Source organism: Vespula vulgaris, chromosome 2 (genome assembly GCF_905475345.1).
Source record: "Vespula vulgaris chromosome 2, iyVesVulg1.1, whole genome shotgun sequence".
NCBI classification, from domain to species: domain Eukaryota; kingdom Metazoa; phylum Arthropoda; class Insecta; order Hymenoptera; family Vespidae; genus Vespula; species Vespula vulgaris.
Genome location: NC_066587.1, coordinates 8,578,372 through 8,600,468, shown reverse-complemented (window position 1 = coordinate 8,600,468; position 22,097 = coordinate 8,578,372). Strand labels below are relative to the sequence as shown.

At 38.1% G+C, this 22,097-nt stretch overlaps 1 protein-coding gene across 1 annotated transcript in view; it reads left to right on the top strand.

The window, feature by feature from the left end:
• LOC127073000 (headcase protein) overlaps window positions 1-21,880 on the top strand; it is a 115,042-nt gene extending 93,162 nt beyond the window's left edge. The window contains exons 3-5 of the mRNA XM_051013971.1: window positions 20,383-20,571; window positions 20,847-21,032; window positions 21,388-21,880. Coding sequence (XP_050869928.1) covers window positions 20,383-20,571; window positions 20,847-21,032; window positions 21,388-21,561 — 549 coding nt within the window. The 3' untranslated portion in view covers window positions 21,562-21,880. The remainder of the gene's footprint in view (window positions 1-20,382; window positions 20,572-20,846; window positions 21,033-21,387) is intronic.
• The last annotated feature ends 217 nt before the right edge of the window (window positions 21,881-22,097 follow it).

Here is a 22,097-nt window from a genome sequence, read left to right as displayed (position 1 = left end):
GTCTAAGAATCTACGCATAGTTAAAGCTCTTAACGAGCGAATCTTACGAAGTAATGGTTGGCATTAGGCGCGAGAATAACGTAAGTCGATCGCGTTTCGTGCAAAATGTCGGAAGTCGAGTGAGGGTATCCATAAAGTGGCTTACGTGGAGATTATCTTGTGAAACGATTCGCGTGCGCGTTACTTTCTGGTAAAAGTTTGGAGAAATAGGAAGTCGAAGAAAAACCTTTTCGAGAGGTAAGCAGATGGTGAGAACGATAAACCAAGATTTCAATTTTGTTTCCTATATACCACCTGCGAGATCGAAAGGACAGTCGTAAGCAACGAAAACCTGCGGTATCTCTAGAATCTCTACAACACCAGCGGCTAACATTAGATATATTACAGAGTAGATATTTATTTGCGTCTCTTGGGCCCTCCCCCTCTTGCAATCTTAACGTCAAGATCGCTATCTTTTATCTTTGCTCTCCCACTTTCTTACTCTTCTATTTTCTCCATTAATATTATTATGAAATTTACATTTTTATACTTTAAACATTTTTCTAACCCATTAACTTATCAACTACTTTGTCTTGGAAGAGCTATTTCCTTTAGCGTAATAATCGTAAGATAAATCTATAAATGCTCGTTGTAGAAGCTGTAAACCGCAGCAACAATGCCGTTTTAACTTTGATTACTGCACGAAAGATCTCTCTCAGACCTTTGCACGTACACAAACAAATTAGTCTATGTAATATGTTCCCGTGAGGAGCTGTGTTTATAGCTGCCTGTGAAATCGCGAGAGAGAGAGAGAGAGAGAGAGAGGGAGAGGGAGTGAGAAATCATTAGAGCTTTCTCGAGATTATCGGCCAGAGTAATTCATCGATCAATCCGTAGAAATTAATAGACGGATTGCTCGTGATTATTACTGTGTGATTTACTTCGATGTCCGAGAAGATAAATCTGCTCTATCGGTCGATCGTTTGATAGTTAGGCTCGAGCAGGAAGCCTTCAAGCACGATTCAAATCCCATGGATACTATTAATTAATAATAATTATCGTCTATTTTGAATATAACGTGTCGCGTAATTAAACGCGCTTACGTAATTATCCTGTCGCAATTAATTCAATTTCGATGCTGCTTTATTACTATCATTATTATATTTATTTTTATATATGTTTCCTTAAGTGTCAAGGTGCCCGATCCATTAAGGCATTTAGGACCAATCCGACACAAAGAGGTCTTGTGAGACATTATAAATAAGTCGTTCGATAGGAAATAAATTATTACGATTGAAATGGAAAATACGTAAATAAATGATCGTATTATCGTGGTGTTATGATACGAATTGGTCTGTCTGGGATATTTGATTTGTTAATCCAGCTCGTTAATTCGACGAGCTATGCACCGTATTTATATCGTAATTTATATGCCTCCGCATGTCTGTAAATTATATATCTAAATTAAATATAGTCGCTCGTTAGATAGAGAATTCTAAGAGGGGGAAAAGATAGCCGTCGACGATACGTTTGCGTTCTAATAATAGTCAGCACGTTTCGGACTCTCTCGAACGTGATCTGGGAAAAGGAAAGGCTCCGCGAATTCCGCGCGAGTGCTCGCGAACTTGCCGTTTTCTACATTGTCGCGTATCGCTCGATATCTCTCGTTCGATAACCCGTTCCCTGTTCACCAGGAACATTACGACGACCGTTTCCATCGTGAACGTTGCGTTTTCTAGAGTAGTAGGCGAAGCAACCCGTTGTCGTTTCTCCTTTATACGTTTAATTGAACGACGATCGAGCAGCCAGTTTAGCGAGTCTCTACGAATGGCGATGGATGAGTACCGGTTCTCCTAGGACGTAGGCCTTCGATTTATGATCCGGTTCGAGGCTGTTCTGATAATGGAATGCCTCGCGGAAATGCAATTTTACCCTGTGTCTGTCAGTTTTCTTGTCGTTCGGTGACACGTTTCAGAATCGATGAATGAACAAGAAAGAGAGCAAATGTTTTATCCTGCTACAAATCGATTTTTACGAGTACGAAGAAATAATGTACGCGGGAGGTTCGATCAAGAGTTCATTCTCTTCGTTCTTAATGCAACGTGTTAATTAGGTGCTTGCGACTTGAATGATAGTTCTCCTCCGTAGGTGAAAATACACGAGCGATCCGATTGTAACCAAGATGCGGTGTTCGAGGCGCCTAACGCACGTTCTTCCTTGTCGAGTCAGAGTCCAACACAGACAATACCTTTTCTCGTTCATTAACGGGTGGTGTGTAATCAAGAAACACGTGCTAACTACTCTCATTAGGATAAAGTTCGTATGGAAGGAAGAATCGCATTTGCAAAGGTCTCGGCATACAACGCAACCTGAACTGAGAAATTTAAGAGAAAGAGAGAAAGCAAGCGCCATTGTCGTTGTGATTATGAGCTATCGCTATCTCGTTTATGACGTCATTCAGGTCGAAAGCAAGACCAAGAGCGAATTGCTAGCATGCCAGCTCGTTTGTTCCTTCTTCGAGCGAAGATTCAACGATGAAACGTTATTCGGGCATGATCAAACGAGAGAAAAAGCTTGCGAGTTCTTGCGATAATTGACCCTGGCTGAATTATGGCTACGATGACGTCGTAAACTCTCCGTCTTTCGTCAGAGTTGCCAAGAAAACCAAATGTACGAGAATTACGAAGTTGACTTCTTTTTGTGTTTCTTCACGACTCAAAATTAAAGTACGACGCAACTGGTTAGTAACTTTCGTTGTATTTTTCTTTCCTCCTCTCTTCATTTTCTCAACCAAATTAATTTAGAAAAAATAAACAAATCGATAAATAAATTATGTATACATATATGGAGACGATAAATAAATTATACGACAACATCCTAGATCGGTCCATTACATCTTTCCCTATTAGGATGCCTGCTCGATTCTACGGTCGATGTCATCGTTGCAAAGAAAGTTAGCAAGTTCTCGTAAGTTCAGTGAACGTCAGGGAGTCAAAGAAATCGGCGTACGTACGTGCCAAGAACCAAGAACCCGCGCCTTTCCCTCCCCTTTCCCCCCTCTTCATCCCGACGATTACTCAGGCTGAACGCCGATCGTTGCTCGTTGTTATGTACCGAATACCAATACTTACGTGAATTGACCTCGAGGTTTACGCTGATGTTCCAAATAATTAACTAATCGATTGACGACACTACTGTTTATCAAAACCACTTTGTATGTAAAAAATGTCTTGGCCGTTTCGACTCTGGTGCGAAGTCGATTGATGATTCGTGGAAATGTCGCTGATAGAAATCGTTGGAGAACTTGAAGCACGTTCCAGGCACGTAGAGATTAGCAACAGCAGACGCTGCGTCGTCGAAGGGTGAGACCAACAACGACGAGGACTTTGTGTCCATTTCTGTCTGCATGGGACGGAGCTGTCAAACGCACCACGTATATGCATAATTCGCAGTGCGTTCTCTCTCCATCTCTTTCTCTTTCTCTCTTTCTCTCTCTCTCTTTCTTTGCGCCGTTAATATTGCAACCGCGGGTGCATCGATCCTACGCTTAACGTCCGAGCTCTAACCAATCACGTAAATCTTCTCATTTATGCGTCTACACGATCTACGTGTACGTACGTACATATACATACATATGTACACGTATGTGAACATTCATCCATCCATACATGCGTACATACATACATACATACATACATACATAAATACATGTATAAGTACATGCATACATAAATTTTTATTATTTCTCTTTCTCTTTTGCAGATTCGTTTCATTTTTATATCAACGTTATAAATATTTTACAATGAAACAAAGATCATAGCAAAGTTCGGTCGTTACGATCTTATTATTCTCCGCAAAAAAAAATAATATAATCCCATCGAAATTGTATCGATATTGTACCGTGTAGTACTATCCGTGTAAAATCGTATATATACGTAACAGTAAATCGACGATGATCGGCGACAATGCAAACAATTTCGATAGCTCTACATCCGTTCGATAGAACGATAGTAATTCCGATGCAACGATCCATTGTGAACGTTCCTCTTCGACGAGAATAATTCTATTCGTTTTGCGATAAAGCAAATGTATGATATCTTATCTCGAAGAGAGAAACATTTTCTTTTATAAACGAAGAGCACGTGGTGTGACCCCTCTCTCTCTCTCTCTCTTTCTCTCTTTTTTCTTGTTCTTTATTTTTCGTCTCGTGACGTGTTTTACTTGTCAATGCGTAAAACTTCTGTTCACGAGTCATTGTTAACACATTGCATTATACGGAAGTATGAAAAATATATCCTTATCATCGAATTTTAATGGTAAGAGTATAAATATTTCGAAAATTATATTTCAATGATTTATGAATGACAAACGTGAAAAATTGAGTTCCTAAATCATTTTTATCATTAAATCGTGCTAAAAATTCATAGTACTCATAAATATTATTTCGTTCGCGTTAAACTTGTATTTATAAAAATAACTTGGAACATATAATTCTAGTGAACCGTAATGAACATGAAATCATTACAATTTCCTCATGAAAGGATAAAAATTTTAATTACTACGCGTTAAAAAATGTAAAAAAAACTTAGAAAAATCAAAAAAATCATTCTCTTTGATACATTCTTAATATTAATCTACATAGGTCAATCGATAGCTAAAATGTATATACTTTCGGTACATCATTTTTCCTTTTTCTTCGTATCACGCGTGTAATTACGTCCTCGTTAGTCCATTTCTAATAATTTCCTCTATTACTCCTAATATTTAAAATTACAGACGCTATAATACTCGTGTATTCGTGCTCATTGTGCTATCCATTGTTTCACTGTGAACATAATCTAAGATCATATACATATATGTATGTGCTAATAATGCAAATGATTTTCTTATAAATTGATTTATTACAAAGAGAAAATGATCAAATCCTTGATTTCGACATCGAACGTATCTCCCATCGGTGCGACAAGATGAACAAAGTACGTAAAGGTGTTCCGATAAAAGAAAAGCTTCTCTCTTGGTATCGACGGCCAGTAATACCAGTCGTATTTCACGTTCTTTTACAACGCTTTCTCCGCCCCCGTCTTGTTCGCGACGTGACACGGTACACACGGTCTCTTTCTCGAGGTCTTTCATGACGGCACGCATGGCATACGCGTATGTATGTATCTGTGTCTCTCTCTACTATCTCTGCGTGTGTTTTCACTTTACGGCTCGTCTTTTACGCGCTTCGACGTTTCGCTCGCGATTCCTCCAAAGGAAACGTTGCGAGATACTTTCCAGACGTATAACCCGACATGACAGAGAGAGAGAGATAGAGAGAGTAAGAAGGAGTAAGAGAGTAAGAGAAACGTTGGAATTTCGGAGACTTAGGATGATATTTCTAGATTTTACGACGCAACAGTTCGTGCAAACGTACGCGGAATATGATGTTCAATAATCTTGGAAATCTCTCTCGTCAATATCGCAGCGATCGTCACGAACGAATCTTTCAATATTTTATTCGAAGTCCGTGTTATTACTTTTTGAGAAAATTTGAAGCAGTACAGGTTGTAATCATTTATTTGATATTATTGCTTAAAATCTAATCTGATAATCTAATTTAAATTCAACGTGTTTTGTTATCGAATACGATAGGCAATTTTTTGTTTAACATAGGGGTGACCTTTATGTTGTTGAGTACTACTCGTTGATATTGTTAGATGGAGACTTTCTGAGTAATGACTTGTTCTATTAATGACGTTATCTTTGGGGAACGAAAGAAAGAAGGAAAGAAAGGAAAAAAAGAACGAACGAAGAATAAAGATATGTGAGAAAAGGGCGTCGAAACACTGCGCGTTTTCTCTCGAACAAAGTTTTTAGGCGTCGTCACGATTTTCGTTCTTTGTCTCTCTTCTCTTCCTCTTCTTCGCAAGCATCATTTTTATTCCCACACGGCACGACGTGTCTTGTCGTCGACGACCGCAACCCGCGAACGCGATGACGACGACGGCGGCGACGACGACGACGACGACGACGACGAGAGGCACACACGCGGTCCACAGCAGTTCTCTTCTATCTTTAGATCGACTCGGTGTAAAAATATTTTCAAGGATCTTTGAAGCTTCTCTCTCTCTCTCTCTTTTTCTCTCTTTCTCTCTCTCGCTCTCTCGTTCTCTCGCTGTTTATTCTCTCCGGGGTAGTCGAAGAAAATGCAAAAGAGAGTTAGAAAAGAAAATTTATTTAAAGAAAGTTATAGCACACGAGATATGAAAAAAAGTAATTAAAATGATATAACTACCAAGTGTCAGGAATATATATAAACAAATAGAAGAAATATGAGTAAATCGAGTTGAGGGATAAAGGTGTAAGTATAAATCGTCGAGAAACAATGGACAATAAACGAGAAAAGAAAAGAAAAGAAAAGGAAAAAAAAGAAAAGAAAAGAGTGAGAAGAGAGAAGAATTTTTCAACGTTTTGTAAGAAGGGAGAGAAAAGGAAAAAAAATGTGAGGGTTGGTAAAGATGAAGGAGGTATGAACGACGAAGCAGCACACCGTCGTTTTGTCTCGAAACGTACGACATTGGCTTTTATGTTCCTAATAATGTGAGTGCGCCGGCTGTCAGGTTTCTTCCCACTTTCTCTGTCTGTCTTTCTCTCTCCCTCTCCCTCTCCCTCTCCCTCTCCCTCTCACCCTTGCTCTTTTCGTTACGAAGAGACATCAAGGAGATGGTCGACGTACACGACAATTTCTCTGGATTTCAACGAGAAACGAAAGCGAATCATAAACTACCTTCCTTATCGTCGTCCGTCCAACTTCTATTATTTCCTGTGAATAAAAATTCTGTATAAAAAAAAAAAGAAGAAATGTCGGGGAATACACTATTTCGTGTAACTTGTCGACAATTTTTCTACTCTATTATAAAAATTAACTCGAGAGCTAATTTTTTTTTTTCATCTGTAATATTCAAAAGATAATGCGATGTATAGTACATGCGGTGCATTTTCTTTTTTTCCTTTTCTTTATTTTCCTCGCCCCCTTAAAACTTTCCTTATAAAGGGATAACAATGAATGAAATTAGCCCGATAAAAATGCATGGCTTCTCTCCATCACCCAGAAATCCATAATCTTACCCCAACACGGTCTAAAAGTATATGTGAATTTGAATATAATCTTTTGATGAGACCTTCTTCAAAGTTAGCGACACTTTTATGAAAGCGATGCGAAAGTCGTCGTTGGTGGTACCGCTACCGGTAGATTGGCAGATCAAGCGTTAATAATGTACGACGACGTCACCAACAAGAGTTTTCTTTGCCCTCTTCTCCTCCTTATCATCCACGTCTTATTTCAAGGATGACAAGAGAGGACCTTAAGGAACATAAGAGGGTAACTTTTTTTTTCTTCTTTTGGTTACGCTCCGCTCGTCGTCGAACTACACGATTCAAGTAGATTTCGTTTAAATCGTTTAAACGCAACAAATCTTTCTAATTATTCTTTTCTCCTTTTTAAACAATCTCCGCTTTTGTAAATGTTTCTCTTTTTATTTGTTTAACCTTGAAATTAGTCTATGTCAAGTGTTTTATATATTTTTTATTTTATTCCTCTGTCCCTTTTTCCCTTTCTTTCTCTTTCTCTCTTGTCTCTTTTGTCTTTTTTTTTCTTTTATCATTTTCGGTGAGGCTTTCCCTTTTTTCGACAAAGCGTAGTTTCTGCCTACCGAATGAATATTTAATTTCTACTTATCTACCACACTTCGAACGATCAGCAGTATAAGCGAGAATAAATAAACTCCTCTCCGGGAGGGAGGACAACGCGAGGAAGACGTATCTTAATGGTAATCCGCAGACGACATCTGCCAAGCTACCTTTCATCTTTTCTCTTTCTCTCTCTTTTTCTATTTTTCTTGTTACGTTTCGTTCCATCTCCGGTAAAAGACTGTTTACCATTCTTTCTGATACTAAATTATGCATTTCTAATCGGACTTCGTTCTTCATTTTCATCTTCTTCCCAAGTGTTCGAATCAATCTCATTTTTCTTACTACAATTTAAATTATATAACCTTGATGTACCTGTAGATTGTTAAAGCAAGATAGCTAACATTAAGGTAGATCATCGGGCGATTGGATTTCCACGGAGTTGCTGATGATCGTTTGATCTCGAGTAATGAATATCTCTCAGGGGAGTCGAAAGAGAGATCTCTCGAGGACGGCGCCGTTTCTATGTCCTCCTTTCTTCGTTTTCGCAAAGAATTGAATAAGAGAAAAAAGAATTATGGACAGAGAGAGATCTAATGATCGAGCATTGCATAAAGTCACTAAAGAGCTAGAGAGATCAGTGAGTAAGACAGAGAGAGAGAGAGAAAGAGAGAAAGAAATAGAATGAAGAATACAGAAACGGAGAAATATACGTATGTATCTGTCACTTAACAGCGTTCGATCGAGCTGAGCAAATAATTCCGATACGTAAGCGCGCGTCTCGCTGAAATGCACACAGTGAAACATACAGACGTTTACAGACGTGCATTTAGAGAGAGAGTGAGAGAGAGAGAGAGAGAGAGAAGCTCGAAGGTCTGCGGTTCACGGCGGTGCATTGCACGGTCCGCGGAGCATTGGCTGCATACGTACGTGCAGTGAATGGCATTGAGGGGTCTCTACCTATAGAGACTAGATTAGAGTGCATTAGCCTCAACGCTAAGTCGATGTAGATATCTTTTGCGCGAGTTCCCCTTACGCGTTTTCTATACGAGAAAGAAAGATAGACAGACGGACTGACTGAACGAGAATTTTAGAAAGAGAGAGAAAGATGTCTCTCTTGTCCTTATGCCTACCCATTTCCTCTCCGCTATTTCTAGCATCGAGTGCAACGAGAGTTAACGGCTGCTGCGATTATCGAGCAGCAATGATGATAATCGATGAAAGCGAAGGTTTAAACGGTTCGCAAGAAGTTTCTCTTCTCGATTCAGTTCGCTCTTTCTTGTTTCATTGTTTGAAACAAAACGCGCGCATATGTGATAAGGAATGAGAGAAAGCAGTATTCAAAGTTCAAGTCGATGAAATTCATCGATTCTAACAAAGTGTTAATAGATATCAACAGTCGATTCTCAAACAGGATGTTGTTAATCTCTTTATCCCTTTTCTTTTGGCTTGTTTATCAAATTAATAGGTTTGTCGATAAATCGTTCGCATAATTCATTGCAATAATATTATTATCAAATGATCGAATTACGTATGCGATTACGTAATACTATACGTTTTGGATTATTCGGGCTTTTCGATTAAACGAACACTGTCACCTGATCGCAATAAATTAGTATATCTTGTTTCCCTAGTATTAAACGTGTTATTAAAAAAAGTGCTTGAAAATGATTTCACCTCGATATTCCTTTCGATCATTAATAAGCTCTATCGAAAACCAACGACGTGATTAATGATGTCTCTCGGATAAGACGAGGATAAATTAGTTGCATCCTCAAAGCTTTTTTACTTTTCTCTTTCTCTCTCTCCCTCTCAAACACACACACACACCACACACACGTGCTTCCTTTCACTCCCATTCTTTCCATTTCTCTCGATTATTAATTTTAGTTTCGATTATTGCGGGACGAAGAAAGGAATAGAAGAAATAAAGAAAGGAGTTATAAAATCACGACGTTTTCATCTTCATCGCCATCTAGTCGTCGTACGAGGACGGTGATATGACTAATTATTGCAGATTAACGTATCCGCCCTGTGGTTATCGCGTCGCTTCGACGAACGTGTTTTTCTCTCTGGTGGTGAACAGGCGCGCGCGCACGGATAAATATAGTCGCGCCGTATCCGGTGTAATAAAACGCACTCGAATCCGGGTCAGCCGTTTACATATTGCCACACGTTATAGCAATTTTCCCGTATGCGTAGAAAACGACACGTCGATGATGAAGAAGACGATAATAATTCAAGAGACCATAACGAAGTCGTCGACAAAGACGAAAACGACGACGACGACGATGACGGCGACGACAACGACGATCAGGGCGTTGCACTTTTCCCGAGGTTGAAGAAAATCTTCTCAGACGCATTCTGGGCTCGGTATAGACGAGCCACGACCTTGTCGTCTCGTGGCTTACCGATCATCGAAGGAAGTCGCGAATAATCGTGTAGAATGACAATGACGGGAAAAGACAGTTAGTGCGTTGAACTCGCTCGGTATCTCTCCTTGTATTTCTTTTGTAGTCCTTTGATATTTTCGTTCATTAGTTTTCTCTCCCTCCTTCTCTCTTTCTATCAATCTATCTCTCTCTCTCTCTCTCTCTCTCTCTCTCTCTTTCTCTATAATGTGTATATCTTTCCGCTTTATCGAAAATTTTCATTTTCTTTGTAAACGAGACGATATAAAGAGTTTCTCAGGAGTTTGCCAAAATACACAATGAAAGTTTGAATAAGAAAGACGACGCCGATCTATTTGGGACGAAGCAGTCACGATTAGATGTGTCATTAGACGAGCATGCAATAAGATAACACTTTGGAGTCTGTGCTCGTCATCGCGCGTTTCTCGAATGGGTTAATCATTCTCTCGATTAGAATGATCGTGTTCTATATCAACGTTAATGGAGCTTCGGCGTAAAGCTATAAATAAATTAACTTGAAGAATAAAAAAAAAAAGATAATTTAATCGGAGCAGACCGAAGTGTTTGAAAATTCTTCAACGCTCGCGATAGCAACTTGAATTCGTTCGTATTTCGTTAAGATGAAAAAAAAGTTTTTCACGTTTAATTAAATTTTTCGATATCCACGAAGAAAAGAGCGCACCAGCGAAACGTTAGTTTCGAGGTAGAGAGTAATAATCGTTTGGGAGCGCGTTTCTCGTGTGGAAATTGGCTCGTTAGCCGTGTACACCTTTTTCGTGCCAAACAACGTTGCTAAAGACTTCGTTAATGGTTCGACAAACGAGTTTACGGCACGATCTTTCGATCTCACCTTCTTTTTTTTTTCAACTTTCTTACGACGGCGCGATAACGCAAAATGAGATGGAGTTGTTTTCGAATAGTTTTCTTTCTTTTTCTTTTTTTCCGACTCTTTGATCTGTTCTTCTTTAAAAAACGATCGAAGATCATAAGATGCTTTACCCCATCTATCGCGACTAGCACTGGAATATCGCGGTGGAGGACTAACGCTCGGTTAGCGGATGCGAATTATATTTAATAAAATATCAACGTTAAGTGCTGGTAAAGCCTCTTAGTCGGGAAGAGCTCTTAAGCTCTCGCTAGAGAGAGAGAGCGTGAGAGAGAGGAGAGAGAGAGAGAGATGTTAGGAGGGTTGGAAGAAAAGGGCTGCAGGGGTGCAGTCACTTAGGATAAGTCCTCCAACCTCTGCATTTCTTTTTGCATATTGCTATCGTAAGAGTGGCCGTTCAAGAGGATTATTTTTTATTATTAGTACCTGGACGAGCCGTCGAATAATTTTTCAAAAGCGGTTTCATGTAAATTGTCGGCGTATTCTACAACTCTTAAAAAGAATTCTTTATGCTTTTAAGACTTTAGTTGAATACATTTTCAAAGATAACGAGGCCTTATCTCGAAAGAAATAAAGAATTACGTCGGACGTCGAGGGGTTTAAGTAGGTGACATAACGCGAATTAACTTTCACCCCTTAAGCACCGGCTCCGCGAAAATCGCGCGCCGGCACTGATTTCGTTCGCTGACTCTCTCGCCGTTCGGCCTTTTAAGGGCCGTCGTTAATCACGTCCGCACCGTGCTGAAGGTTTGATGACAATCTTATCTTAAACGAGTAATTAGGAAGTCTCGTAGGGACGGCGAGGGTTCTAAATCGCGTTTCCACGCCTCCTTCGCATTATCGGCCGGCAAAAGGTGGGAAGAGGGTGAGGCAGAGGGATGTTTTGGGTGGCCCGATGCGATATTTCGACCTCGTTATTTATAATTTTCCTTCCAATTTCGTAGGCCGCGTGTCGCACGAAATCACTCTGTAATTAGCCGTGTTCCGAGCAAAACGGGGATGGTTGAACGCGTGTGCGTGTTATCTATGTGCGTTGGATTTACGTAAACGCGTACTTATGACGATCATTACCAAAGCTCGTTTACGCGTTAAGCGATCTATGCCTTCGAAGGAAAATTCGAATCGGGCATTGAGCACACTTTCCCCGGTAGATAAATTTTCGAGTAATCCGAAGTTAAAGCTCGGCTTTCTTGTTGGATAATGGTTAATTACGCTCGCCAGATTCTTTTTCACGAGATATCCCAATTTACCTAACACAGAACTCGTCGTAAATGAGAGACGCGCGAAGTAATAAAAACGAAATGGACCATTAAGTTTGATCAAGTTTCTTCTCTTATAAATTATTAATTAACGTAACGATCGACGATTAATTATAATCCTTTTCGTTGTGTTTGCTTTACGAAACCTTTGGATAACTTTTATAAATAAACGAATGTTGTCATGAGCCGGTAACTCATTGTTTGCGTAATCAGACATTCGTATATTAGCAGATACTCGAGAAATAACTTCCCTTGAAATTCAGTGCTTCTCTGAGCGAAACAATGCGAGAAATGGAGAAGGTAAGGGTGAGGGTAAAACCACCTTCGGAATGATTAACCTCGAATCCGAGTAGTAGTATGGTGGTGGTGGTGGTGGTAGTAGCCGTCTGACGATTAGGACGATTGCTTGGAGTTTCTCGAGCCGACGGCACAATTTCCTCGAAAGCTCTTACTCTCTCTCTCTCTCTCTCTCTCTCTCTCTCTCTCTCTTTTGGTTTACTACAAACGTGTCCGTTCTTGTTTCGCTGTTAGTCTTGAAAGACATTTACCTCTCTCGACCATGCCTCTTCCACTTTGTGTACGTACTACGTCTATTCGCTTTCTATCATCCTCCTTCTCGTCTAGTCGAAACGTTCGAGCCTCAAGGAAAAATATCTCTGGAATGAAGATGTCGAAGGGATTTCCGGTCGAACGATTTTTACGGGACGATGAGAGGATAACCGTTTAAAAGGAGGCCAGACAACAACGTTCGACGATGAAGAAAGAAGAAGAAAGAAAAGGAGGAGGAAAATATCGTCGTGCCTTTCTTCACTCTTTTGTTTTCTTCCTCTTTCTTCTCTCTCCCTTTGTCTCGAGAAAAGGGGCGCATCGAGAATTTTCCGATGAGTCCTTCTCCTATGACGTTTTCTTCTTGTCTATATATACCGTACGAGAAATAGAATGAATATTCTCGCGAAATTTTCGAAAGCTCATCGCGTTCTCTCGGCCGGTGATTTCGAGCAAGTAGAGTTTTAAAGAACGTTTCATTCTCCCGACGGGTTACACGAACGAACACGAGATGATTCAAGGAAGATAGAGCCCGATGATATTGAGGTTCTGTTTGGAGGTAAGAACAAATCGTCGGCATTAAGAAACGCCTCGTACGTCGTAGGAGCTAAGGAGAAAAGGGTGGGAAGGAGGGGAGGGGGAGGGACTATGGAAGATAGAAGGAAAAAAGAAAGAAAGAAAGAAAGAAAGGGAAAAAAACAAGAGGAGAGAAAAAGGTTCGCTCCGTGGGTGTAGTACTACGTACATACATTCGAGTGGGATGAGTATAGCGCTGCTATGGCGTGTGATATATAGTCGTGTCTGGTAGCGTTGAACGTTGTTGCAATCTCCCTTAGTGGAAGGGACATAGATTTTTATGGATAGTCACGGTTAGGGTGCCTCGCCTCGGGCGAAAATCTGTCGTATGAATTTACGTTGATCGGTGTTTTAGCGTCGGAAAGCTCGGCAGGAGGGAAAAAGAGGGAGGATAAGAGTCGTCGGCTATCTTTGCCGTAGAAAAGCAAGTTTCTCTTGTTTCCTCTCCATGCGTCTATTTTCGTTCTCTCACCGTTGTAAAATAAATCCTCTGCCATATCTCGTATATTTCTCCTTGAAAAGCGACTCGTGCCTTTTCATCCGATTACTTTTCGTAATCAAAAAGAGACGGAGAGGGAGAGGATAGTACGGTGATCATATTTTTATCCTTACAAAAGCATCAAATTCATTTTCTCAATCGACATAGAGATAAAGATCTTATTGAAATTTGACAAAAGATGGAATAACATGGGTCTTGTCCTTACTCCCTCTTCCTCTCTCGCTCGCTCGCTCGTTCTCTTTTTCTCTTTTCATCTCTATCTGATTTCAAGCAAAATTTCGATCCGACCTCTGTCAATTTGGAGACGATAGCACCGTCGAAGTCATCCTGCGTGAAAAAGCTATCTCTTTGTGAGAAAGATCCAATCGGTTTATTATCTCGGCCCTTCTTTCAATTCCGTCTATGATCCACGAGAAGGGGCGATGCTTTTGGCGCTAGTAATCATAGTCTCTATCTTTTACTGAAAATCGTACCAAGGTTTCTTCCTATCAGGATTGCTTTGCTTTTGTAAAAAAAAAAAAAAAATACGTTTTTTATTTCTACGATGATTAAAATCTAGGATTGTAAGAACTCTGAGCCTTTCATAGGTAAATTCTTATACGACCGAATCGATCCAATGATTCGCGATAAAGATAAGATAGTAGATTGAAGTATTTATATACGTACGTATATTCGTGAGAGAAGAAGAACGCAGATTCTTGTTACATAATTGATATCAACAGATGTGTAAGAAATGAAAAGGATTGGAGAACAGAGAAAATACATTGATAGGACAACAAAAGAGAGTTACGTAAACAAACGAGTCTGCGTTATTCTCGATCATTCTTGTCTCTTTGTATTATTTCTTAACTGTACCGAATTAACTTTCGTAACAAAATGATAATTACTTTGCTTTTTCTTGTTACGATTGATATTGATATATTTTTTTTTTCATTTTTTCAAATCTTTTGTTCGCAAAGAAAAATCACGCCATAAGTTTTGCAATTAGAGTTGATTCGACGTAAGAACAGGAGACTTTTTTTTATTTTCTTTTTCTTTGTACCAATCGCAATTACGTGTAATCGCCTTTCCACGCGGAAATCGAGAGTAAGCCGCTTAGTCGGGGCAAAACGGAAGGAGATTACGAGAAAAAAATCTTGTAAAGCTCTGGGAAAATCACTTTGAGACACCATTTCTTTTCTTTTTTTTTTTTTTTATTCTTTCGCTATTTCGTAGTCAGATTCATGTTTGTTTATCTTACGTGAGTTCTGTCGAAATTACAACTGTAAAGTATACGAATACATGTAACGATATAATATAATTCGTTTTATTCGTATGAATATTTCGAAACGAAACAACATAGAAAAATAATGCCTATCTTCTGATTTTATTTCGATTACTTGGAAAATACTCTGTAAAGAAGAAAGCGGAAGGAAACAAAGAAAAATGAGAGAAGAACGGAAGAACGTCGGAGAGGAGTGGTCGAAGACGTTCGTTGTAAGGAGAAGGAAGAGAAAACGAGAGGGAAATAGAATCAATCGATTATTTTCATGCGAGAAGGAGCACAGTGAAGAGGGTTTCTTTGTTCGATTTGACTTGCTCTGGTACAAGGCTACGACGACAGTAGGTCACTTGCATCGCGGATTCCCTCGGGGGATGGAAAAGGGTGAGGGAGAAGGACTATATAGAGCTAAGAACAGGGAAAGTTTCCACGAAAAGTTTCCTCTCGTCTTATCGAGTCTCCCTGGCTCCTCTTCTTTCCAGCCGACGGAGCACGTGCTATCTTTCCCTTTTTCTTTTTCTTTCTTTCTCTCCTTCTAGTCCTTAGAATCCTTTGTCCTCGAGCTCGCAAATCCGCTAAGAAGAACAAGGATCCTTGCGAGTTCCCTTGTCCTTCCATTTTCTGTCTCTCCCTCCCTCCCTCCCTCCCTCCCTCCTTCCCTCTCTTTCTTTCTTTCCATTCATTCTTGCTTTTGTTCTTAACTCGTATATCTTTCTTTTTCAAAAGCTTATATATTTGTTTTATTAAAGTTTGGTATATATGTATATATGTATGTATATATAAATTTAATATATATATCTAATATGTATATATATTCAATATACGTATGTATATATATATATATATATATATATTGCGTGTGTATCTATATGTATATATATTGTATACAGGCGGCTATGGATAGTAAATTGTAAGGAGTTTTCTTTTTACGTTATTTCTTACGTTATCTCTTTAGTATTTTATCTCACAAAAAAAAATATTATTTTGTTTTATTTACGTAAAATAAAAGTTCGCTTTGGAAATTTTTGTAAAAATTGTTAAGTGCATAGCTCCGTGCATATGTCGTTGTGAATTATTTAGTGTGTTTACAAAATTCAGTTTAAAAATTCAAAAATTATTTATAAATTTAATAATTATTATTAATAGTATGTCGAAGAAATTGAAGCTGTGTAACCTTTAAAATAGCTTTTAAAGTGTTTAAGATATTTTGTTCGAGAGATATTTCCTATCTAAATAAGGATTATTTACATGACCCGCTGACCTACATAATATTTTGTAAGTGAATTGACAGAATGACCTATATAAATTTCTAGAATCTAAGTAAGTTTATCAGCTGGGTGACGTAAATTACTACTACTACCAATGTTGTTGATAGAATATGAAACTCTAAAATGCTTCGAATAGAAAACAAATGACGACAATTTCAAACGCTTCAAAGTTTATTCGAAGCTTCAAATTGTTGATATAGGTTACAAAGTCGTGATAAACTGTTAATTTTTCGTCAATTTTATTGTTCGAGCGACAATGAACTAAGTAACTTCGTTCCAAAGGTTTAACTCTGTTACACATGTATTACTTGTTTAGTAACAAGATTTTAATCAAGATGTTGTATGTTTTAATGTATAATAGTTATATTGATAGTGTACTTTATTTGAAACTGATTAATGTTCCTTTTACATATTCGAATTGCTCATTATAATTCGAAATCGGACTTGAACGCAAATATTTATATATTATATATATCCACTATTTTGGTTTTGCAATTTTTATTATTATAGTTTTTTTTTATGTATACGTTTTATCATTAAAGTGAAACATATTAAAGTTAAAAATAAAAACTCACGAATTTGTATATATTATGTTCCATGATGCTAACTTTAGATACGGTTTTATTATTGAATAAATAATACGTATAAGTAATAAATTAATTTTCTGTTTTACTTTTTTTTTTCTCTCGTTCTCAAAATATCAACGTTTCGTACTATGTATTGCAAGCTATAAAAACGAATAACTTAAATAAATCTATTTTTATTAATTCAAACTTTCCTGATTTTCTTAAATGTCTTATATCAATGATTACTACTAGGAACTAAAGTAATCAAAAAACTTACAAAATATTGGATACTTATCAAGCTTTCAAAATTTATCGAAACTTTTGAGACTGTAACGTATGAGTTGTCGATGAAGAATTCCAAGAGTATAAAGTTGGAATAAAGTTCGAAGTTATGATACAAATTCGGAGCTATTCAAAGTTTTCATAGCGAGTTCATTGTTGGTAGAACAACGAAAGTAACAAAAAGTTCGAGACTTATCAAGATTTTCAAAACTTGGAATCCTTCTAATCAGATTCTAAGAGATTCAAATTTGTCATGAAAAATGAACAAAATAGATTTTAAACAATTCGAAATATGTCAAATCCGATCTTTACATAGGCGTACAATCAAGATCTCTACATACGAATTAATAATGGAAATATTTCGAAGACGATATTTTTGAAATCAAAAGTCGTGAAGACAGAACCCGAAACAAAAATAATTTTAAATGAAAAAGAAAAAAAAGTTCTATTTTTATTTATGTATTTTGATACGATCGATTTCATTGACATTTCATTCGTATATGCATATCTCGTAAGTACATTATATATCTACGTGTTGAATACGTTTATATTCGTTTGTATTCGATATATTTGATTTCAAAATTTATATTACTCTTTTGTTACCGTTTTAATTGTTGTAATAACAATTTTTTATAGAGAGCAGGCAAGATTTTATTTTATTTTTTTTCTACAGAGAATGTCATCATCCCCCCTTCATACTTTGGAGCAGATGCGGAAACTAGCCGGGTCCGATCGTAACAAATTTTACGCTCTTTCTATATACTATTCTTTAACGTCCGGGGACCAATGGTCGTTTGACAACAGCGTTAAGACTTCAAATAAGAGCGTTTTTAAGAGTACCCTGGAAATCCCAATGGAGCCCTTTTTCACCACGCTTCCATCACCCTTTTTTAAACCCTCTTCTTTACAGGTCATTTCATACTACCGGGTATATAAACTAAGCGGTCTCGTTTCTTTTTCTTTTCTCTTTTTTTTTTTACCCTTCTTTGGAACATCTTTTGCGGCTATCCTTGTCATAGATATAAAACATTAAATTATAATATTAAATATATTACATTTTTTGCTCAATAAGAGAATTTTTCTCATAATTATCAATGAGAGTTCGACTAACACGAATGGGTATGAGAGGAAGTTTGGAGAGTGAGGAGAAAATGGCGAGGACGTTTTGAATGTTGTATTTGCTTTCGAGTGTATTTCAGCCCTCTATACTTCAGCCCTCGATATTTCCCTTCTTTATTATTTTGCGCCGTCGAGCATACCGTCGGAGGGTGATTTTTATATTTATTATATTTGTATCGCTCGCGTATTATTGAATTCCGATAATCCGCAACGCCGGCGCAAAAGCCCGCTAAGAATGTACCTATGTATTGATGCGCGACGTTTTATGCTGCTCGCGTATCCTTTTTTCCATACAACTTTTTTCCATTTTCGATAAGCTCAATACAACGAGCACCGCCTCTTCTTTCATCTCCCTCTACTATTTAATCTTTGCGAACGTTGATCTTCGCCAATTGCGTATACATTTTTGATGCATCAAAGATACGATTTATTTCCGTTTATTTATCATCGGTCCATCATTTTGAACGAAAATAACATGGAACTCGATTAAAACGGTGGTCCGTCTAAAACTTTCTCAACCAATGTTACTTCGATTATATCCTCGTTTATTTTTATTTTTGTTCTTTCAAGGGCGGTATGACAGTAGGAAGAACAAAAATTAAATTGCACGCATTTATTATCATTACTTGGTATGAAAAAATGTGTTAAACGAACGATCGCATCGGGGATGTTATAAGAATCGTATTAAATAAATGAGATATGATAATTTAATTTTCTTCGATACATTACGAAGTAGATATAAATAAAGAGTGAACGACAGTTTTTGTCAGACGGATGGAGACGAATGTATGTAAGCGATGACATTGGTGGTCCTTCCTCTAAACCATCGACCTGAAGGTTGGTCCAGGGAATTCTCCTGCTCGCCAACGAGAGTCCTCGAGTATGTTCCCAGACGAACTCTCTCCTATACTTTTCTTTTTTTTCTTTCCTCTCTCCTCTCTCCTCTCCACTCTCTTTCTACATGCTCATCGGCGTCCCTCTTCGAGCGGGTATTCTTGCCAATCGACGAGCCCTCCTCTCAGTTTCTCTTCAAACAGTAGAAACATAGCACCGTAGATATATCCCGATGATATCTCTTTGTGAATAAAAGAGAGAGAGAGAGAGAGAGAGAGTAGGAACGGTCACGTGTGTTCACTCCAAAAATATTCTCCCTCAGTCTGCTTTCCCTTTTCGTCAATTTTTCATATACTTTCACATTATCCACCAAGACGACAAGGTCTACGAGGTAAAAAGACGGACGTCCAGTCCGTTGTGAATTTAAAAGTAAAAGAGAAAGAAAATTTCAAATTTATTGAGCGGTTTCTCATCGATCGCAAGGACTTCTATTTTAGCGGACTATAAAAAGCGAAGGAGGAGAAGGGAGAAAAAGCAGAGATAGATATGACTTCCCTTAACTATTTTTCGAGGTCACGTTCACGGGCACGAGTTCACGGCTCTATCGATCGAGTCGAGTAAAATATATAGACGCCATACGCGCTCTGGATGGGACTCTGAAAAGAGACTTTCTTTCTCTTTCCCCTTTCCTTATTCTCTTTCATGTTATATCTTCGTGTTATAAAATCTCGTAACATCCTTTTAAATTGCAATTTATTTTAAGGAAAGGATCTTTATATATATATATGTGTGTGTGTATGTATGTATGTATATATGTGTATACATATATACATGATATATATATACATATATATGTAAAAAAATTGGAGAGAAAGGGGAAGAAAGAAGTCTTCGCCGATTTCATAAATTTTGTTTATTCTCTTCTTTACATTCTTTCTCTCTCTTCATATCTTGTTATCGCGGTCGTGAGAGTTCATTCGTTACAGTACATGCCCTTCTGAATTTATTTAACAAGTCATTTTTTTCTTGAGTGACTATTTACGCTTTTACACGAATAAGAGAAATCTTTGTAGCTGTGAATCCATTTTCTTTTTATGGATTTTTAATTATATGCGCATTGCCAATGAAAACTTTTATAATGTTTCAAGAAATAATTTATTCGAAATAATCGTTTAAGACGGTTCGTTCAAACGTTTATTAACGTGATCATATTCGATGTTTTCAGATGGAGGATGAAGGTAATCACGGCAACGACGATACCAGATGTTTCATCTTATCGACTTTGGCAGCCTTGCAGTGGTCCAGAGTCTCTTGTGTCCTTTGTCGTGCCGCCATGCTTGTATTCGATCGGTATCCTTTGGTAGACGGCACGTTCTTTCTATCACCGCGACAACATTCTCCGGCTTGTGCCGAGGTAAAGTTAATAATTCTTATTATCAGAAAATCCATTAGAATGTTTCTTGAAACGATTATATCGAATTAGCAAAAAAATAATATTCGATTTTTCCAATAAATAATTTTTTTTTGTTTTTTTTTTTTGTAGTTTTTCATGCCATTGTTTCTAACGCGTGAAACAGGTTTATGCAATGACTGTTAAATGAATATTTAATTCAACTATGAAAAAGAAATGGAGGGTTAAGAATTCAAAGAACGAACGATGTTAGAAAAGATTCTTTGCATTCGCTACAGGTAAAGGTCGAAGGTCGCACGCAATTCCTATCGGCCGTTTGCATGAGTTGCCTCGAAGGTAGCGGCAACGCTCCCGTGCGTTGTCGTTGCTGCACTCAACCGTGGGATGGTTCCAGTTTGGTCCTTGGCACCATGTATAGCTACGACATATTCGCTGCTATGCCCTGCTGTACGGAACGTCTCAAGGTACGTATGCTTAGATCGATCCCTAACTCGAAAAGATTTCAACGATAAATAATACGTTTCACTTCAATTAGGTATTCGTAAATGTTCGATAATTTCATTGTTAACATTAGAACTATTACAAAATCGACGAAATAATAGGATTTTAAATTTCTTTTCTTTTTTTTTTACAATTATTAAAGTATCGTTAAACGAAGCTGCTTTGGTTTGGTTATTCTTCTAAAATTATTAACAATTTTCTTTTTTCTTCAAGTAATTGGTTAAACTGACAGATGTGGCGAATATAGTTCTAGTGTTAAAAAATGAAAGGAACGATAGAAGAATCGTTACGATAGTTCTCTCCGTCTCTCTGTTATAGTGCAACAGCTGCCAGAAGCCACTGATCTACCCTCACCAGCGACTAAACTTTTACTCGGACTACAGCCGCGTGTTCGCCTGCCCGCACTGTAGAACCGTCGACGCCCACTTCGTGAAGCCTCTATCGGTCTGCTTTACCCGCGAGCAATTCCAACTCTATAGTCAGTGGCCGTAACCATTAGGGAAGTTAGCAAACCGGCGTCTAAGCAGTACGCCGTCCGACCCGAGCCCTCTCTTCTTCGACCCGTTGATCTCCCTGCTTCGGGCGACCTTGCTCTAGATATTATCCGCGAGATTACGACGTTATTCTTATCTCATTACGGCATTATTCTTTCTCTCTCTGTCTTCGAGACAACGTCCACGAAATAATTTAGAGAACGCATCCGATTTCTCTCTTCCCCGATCTCAAGTCTATTTTTTATTCGCACGACTCCTTCAAACTCCTCTTGCCCTTGGAAATTATTCTTTTCATGATGGTCTTGATCAATCGCCTCGACGATTGTTCTTGCGATTGATCGAGATATCAAATTGTTTTATTTTCTAATGAGAAAAGGGATGGTTTCTATCGGTACGTTCTTTTCAACATATCGGATCGAAAGGAAAGAATCGTCTGTTTTTTCGAAGAGGTATGTATATACCAATTAAAGAGACGGTCGATGCTTCTCTCTCGACTGGTAAATATACATATTACATATATATATATAATAAGAT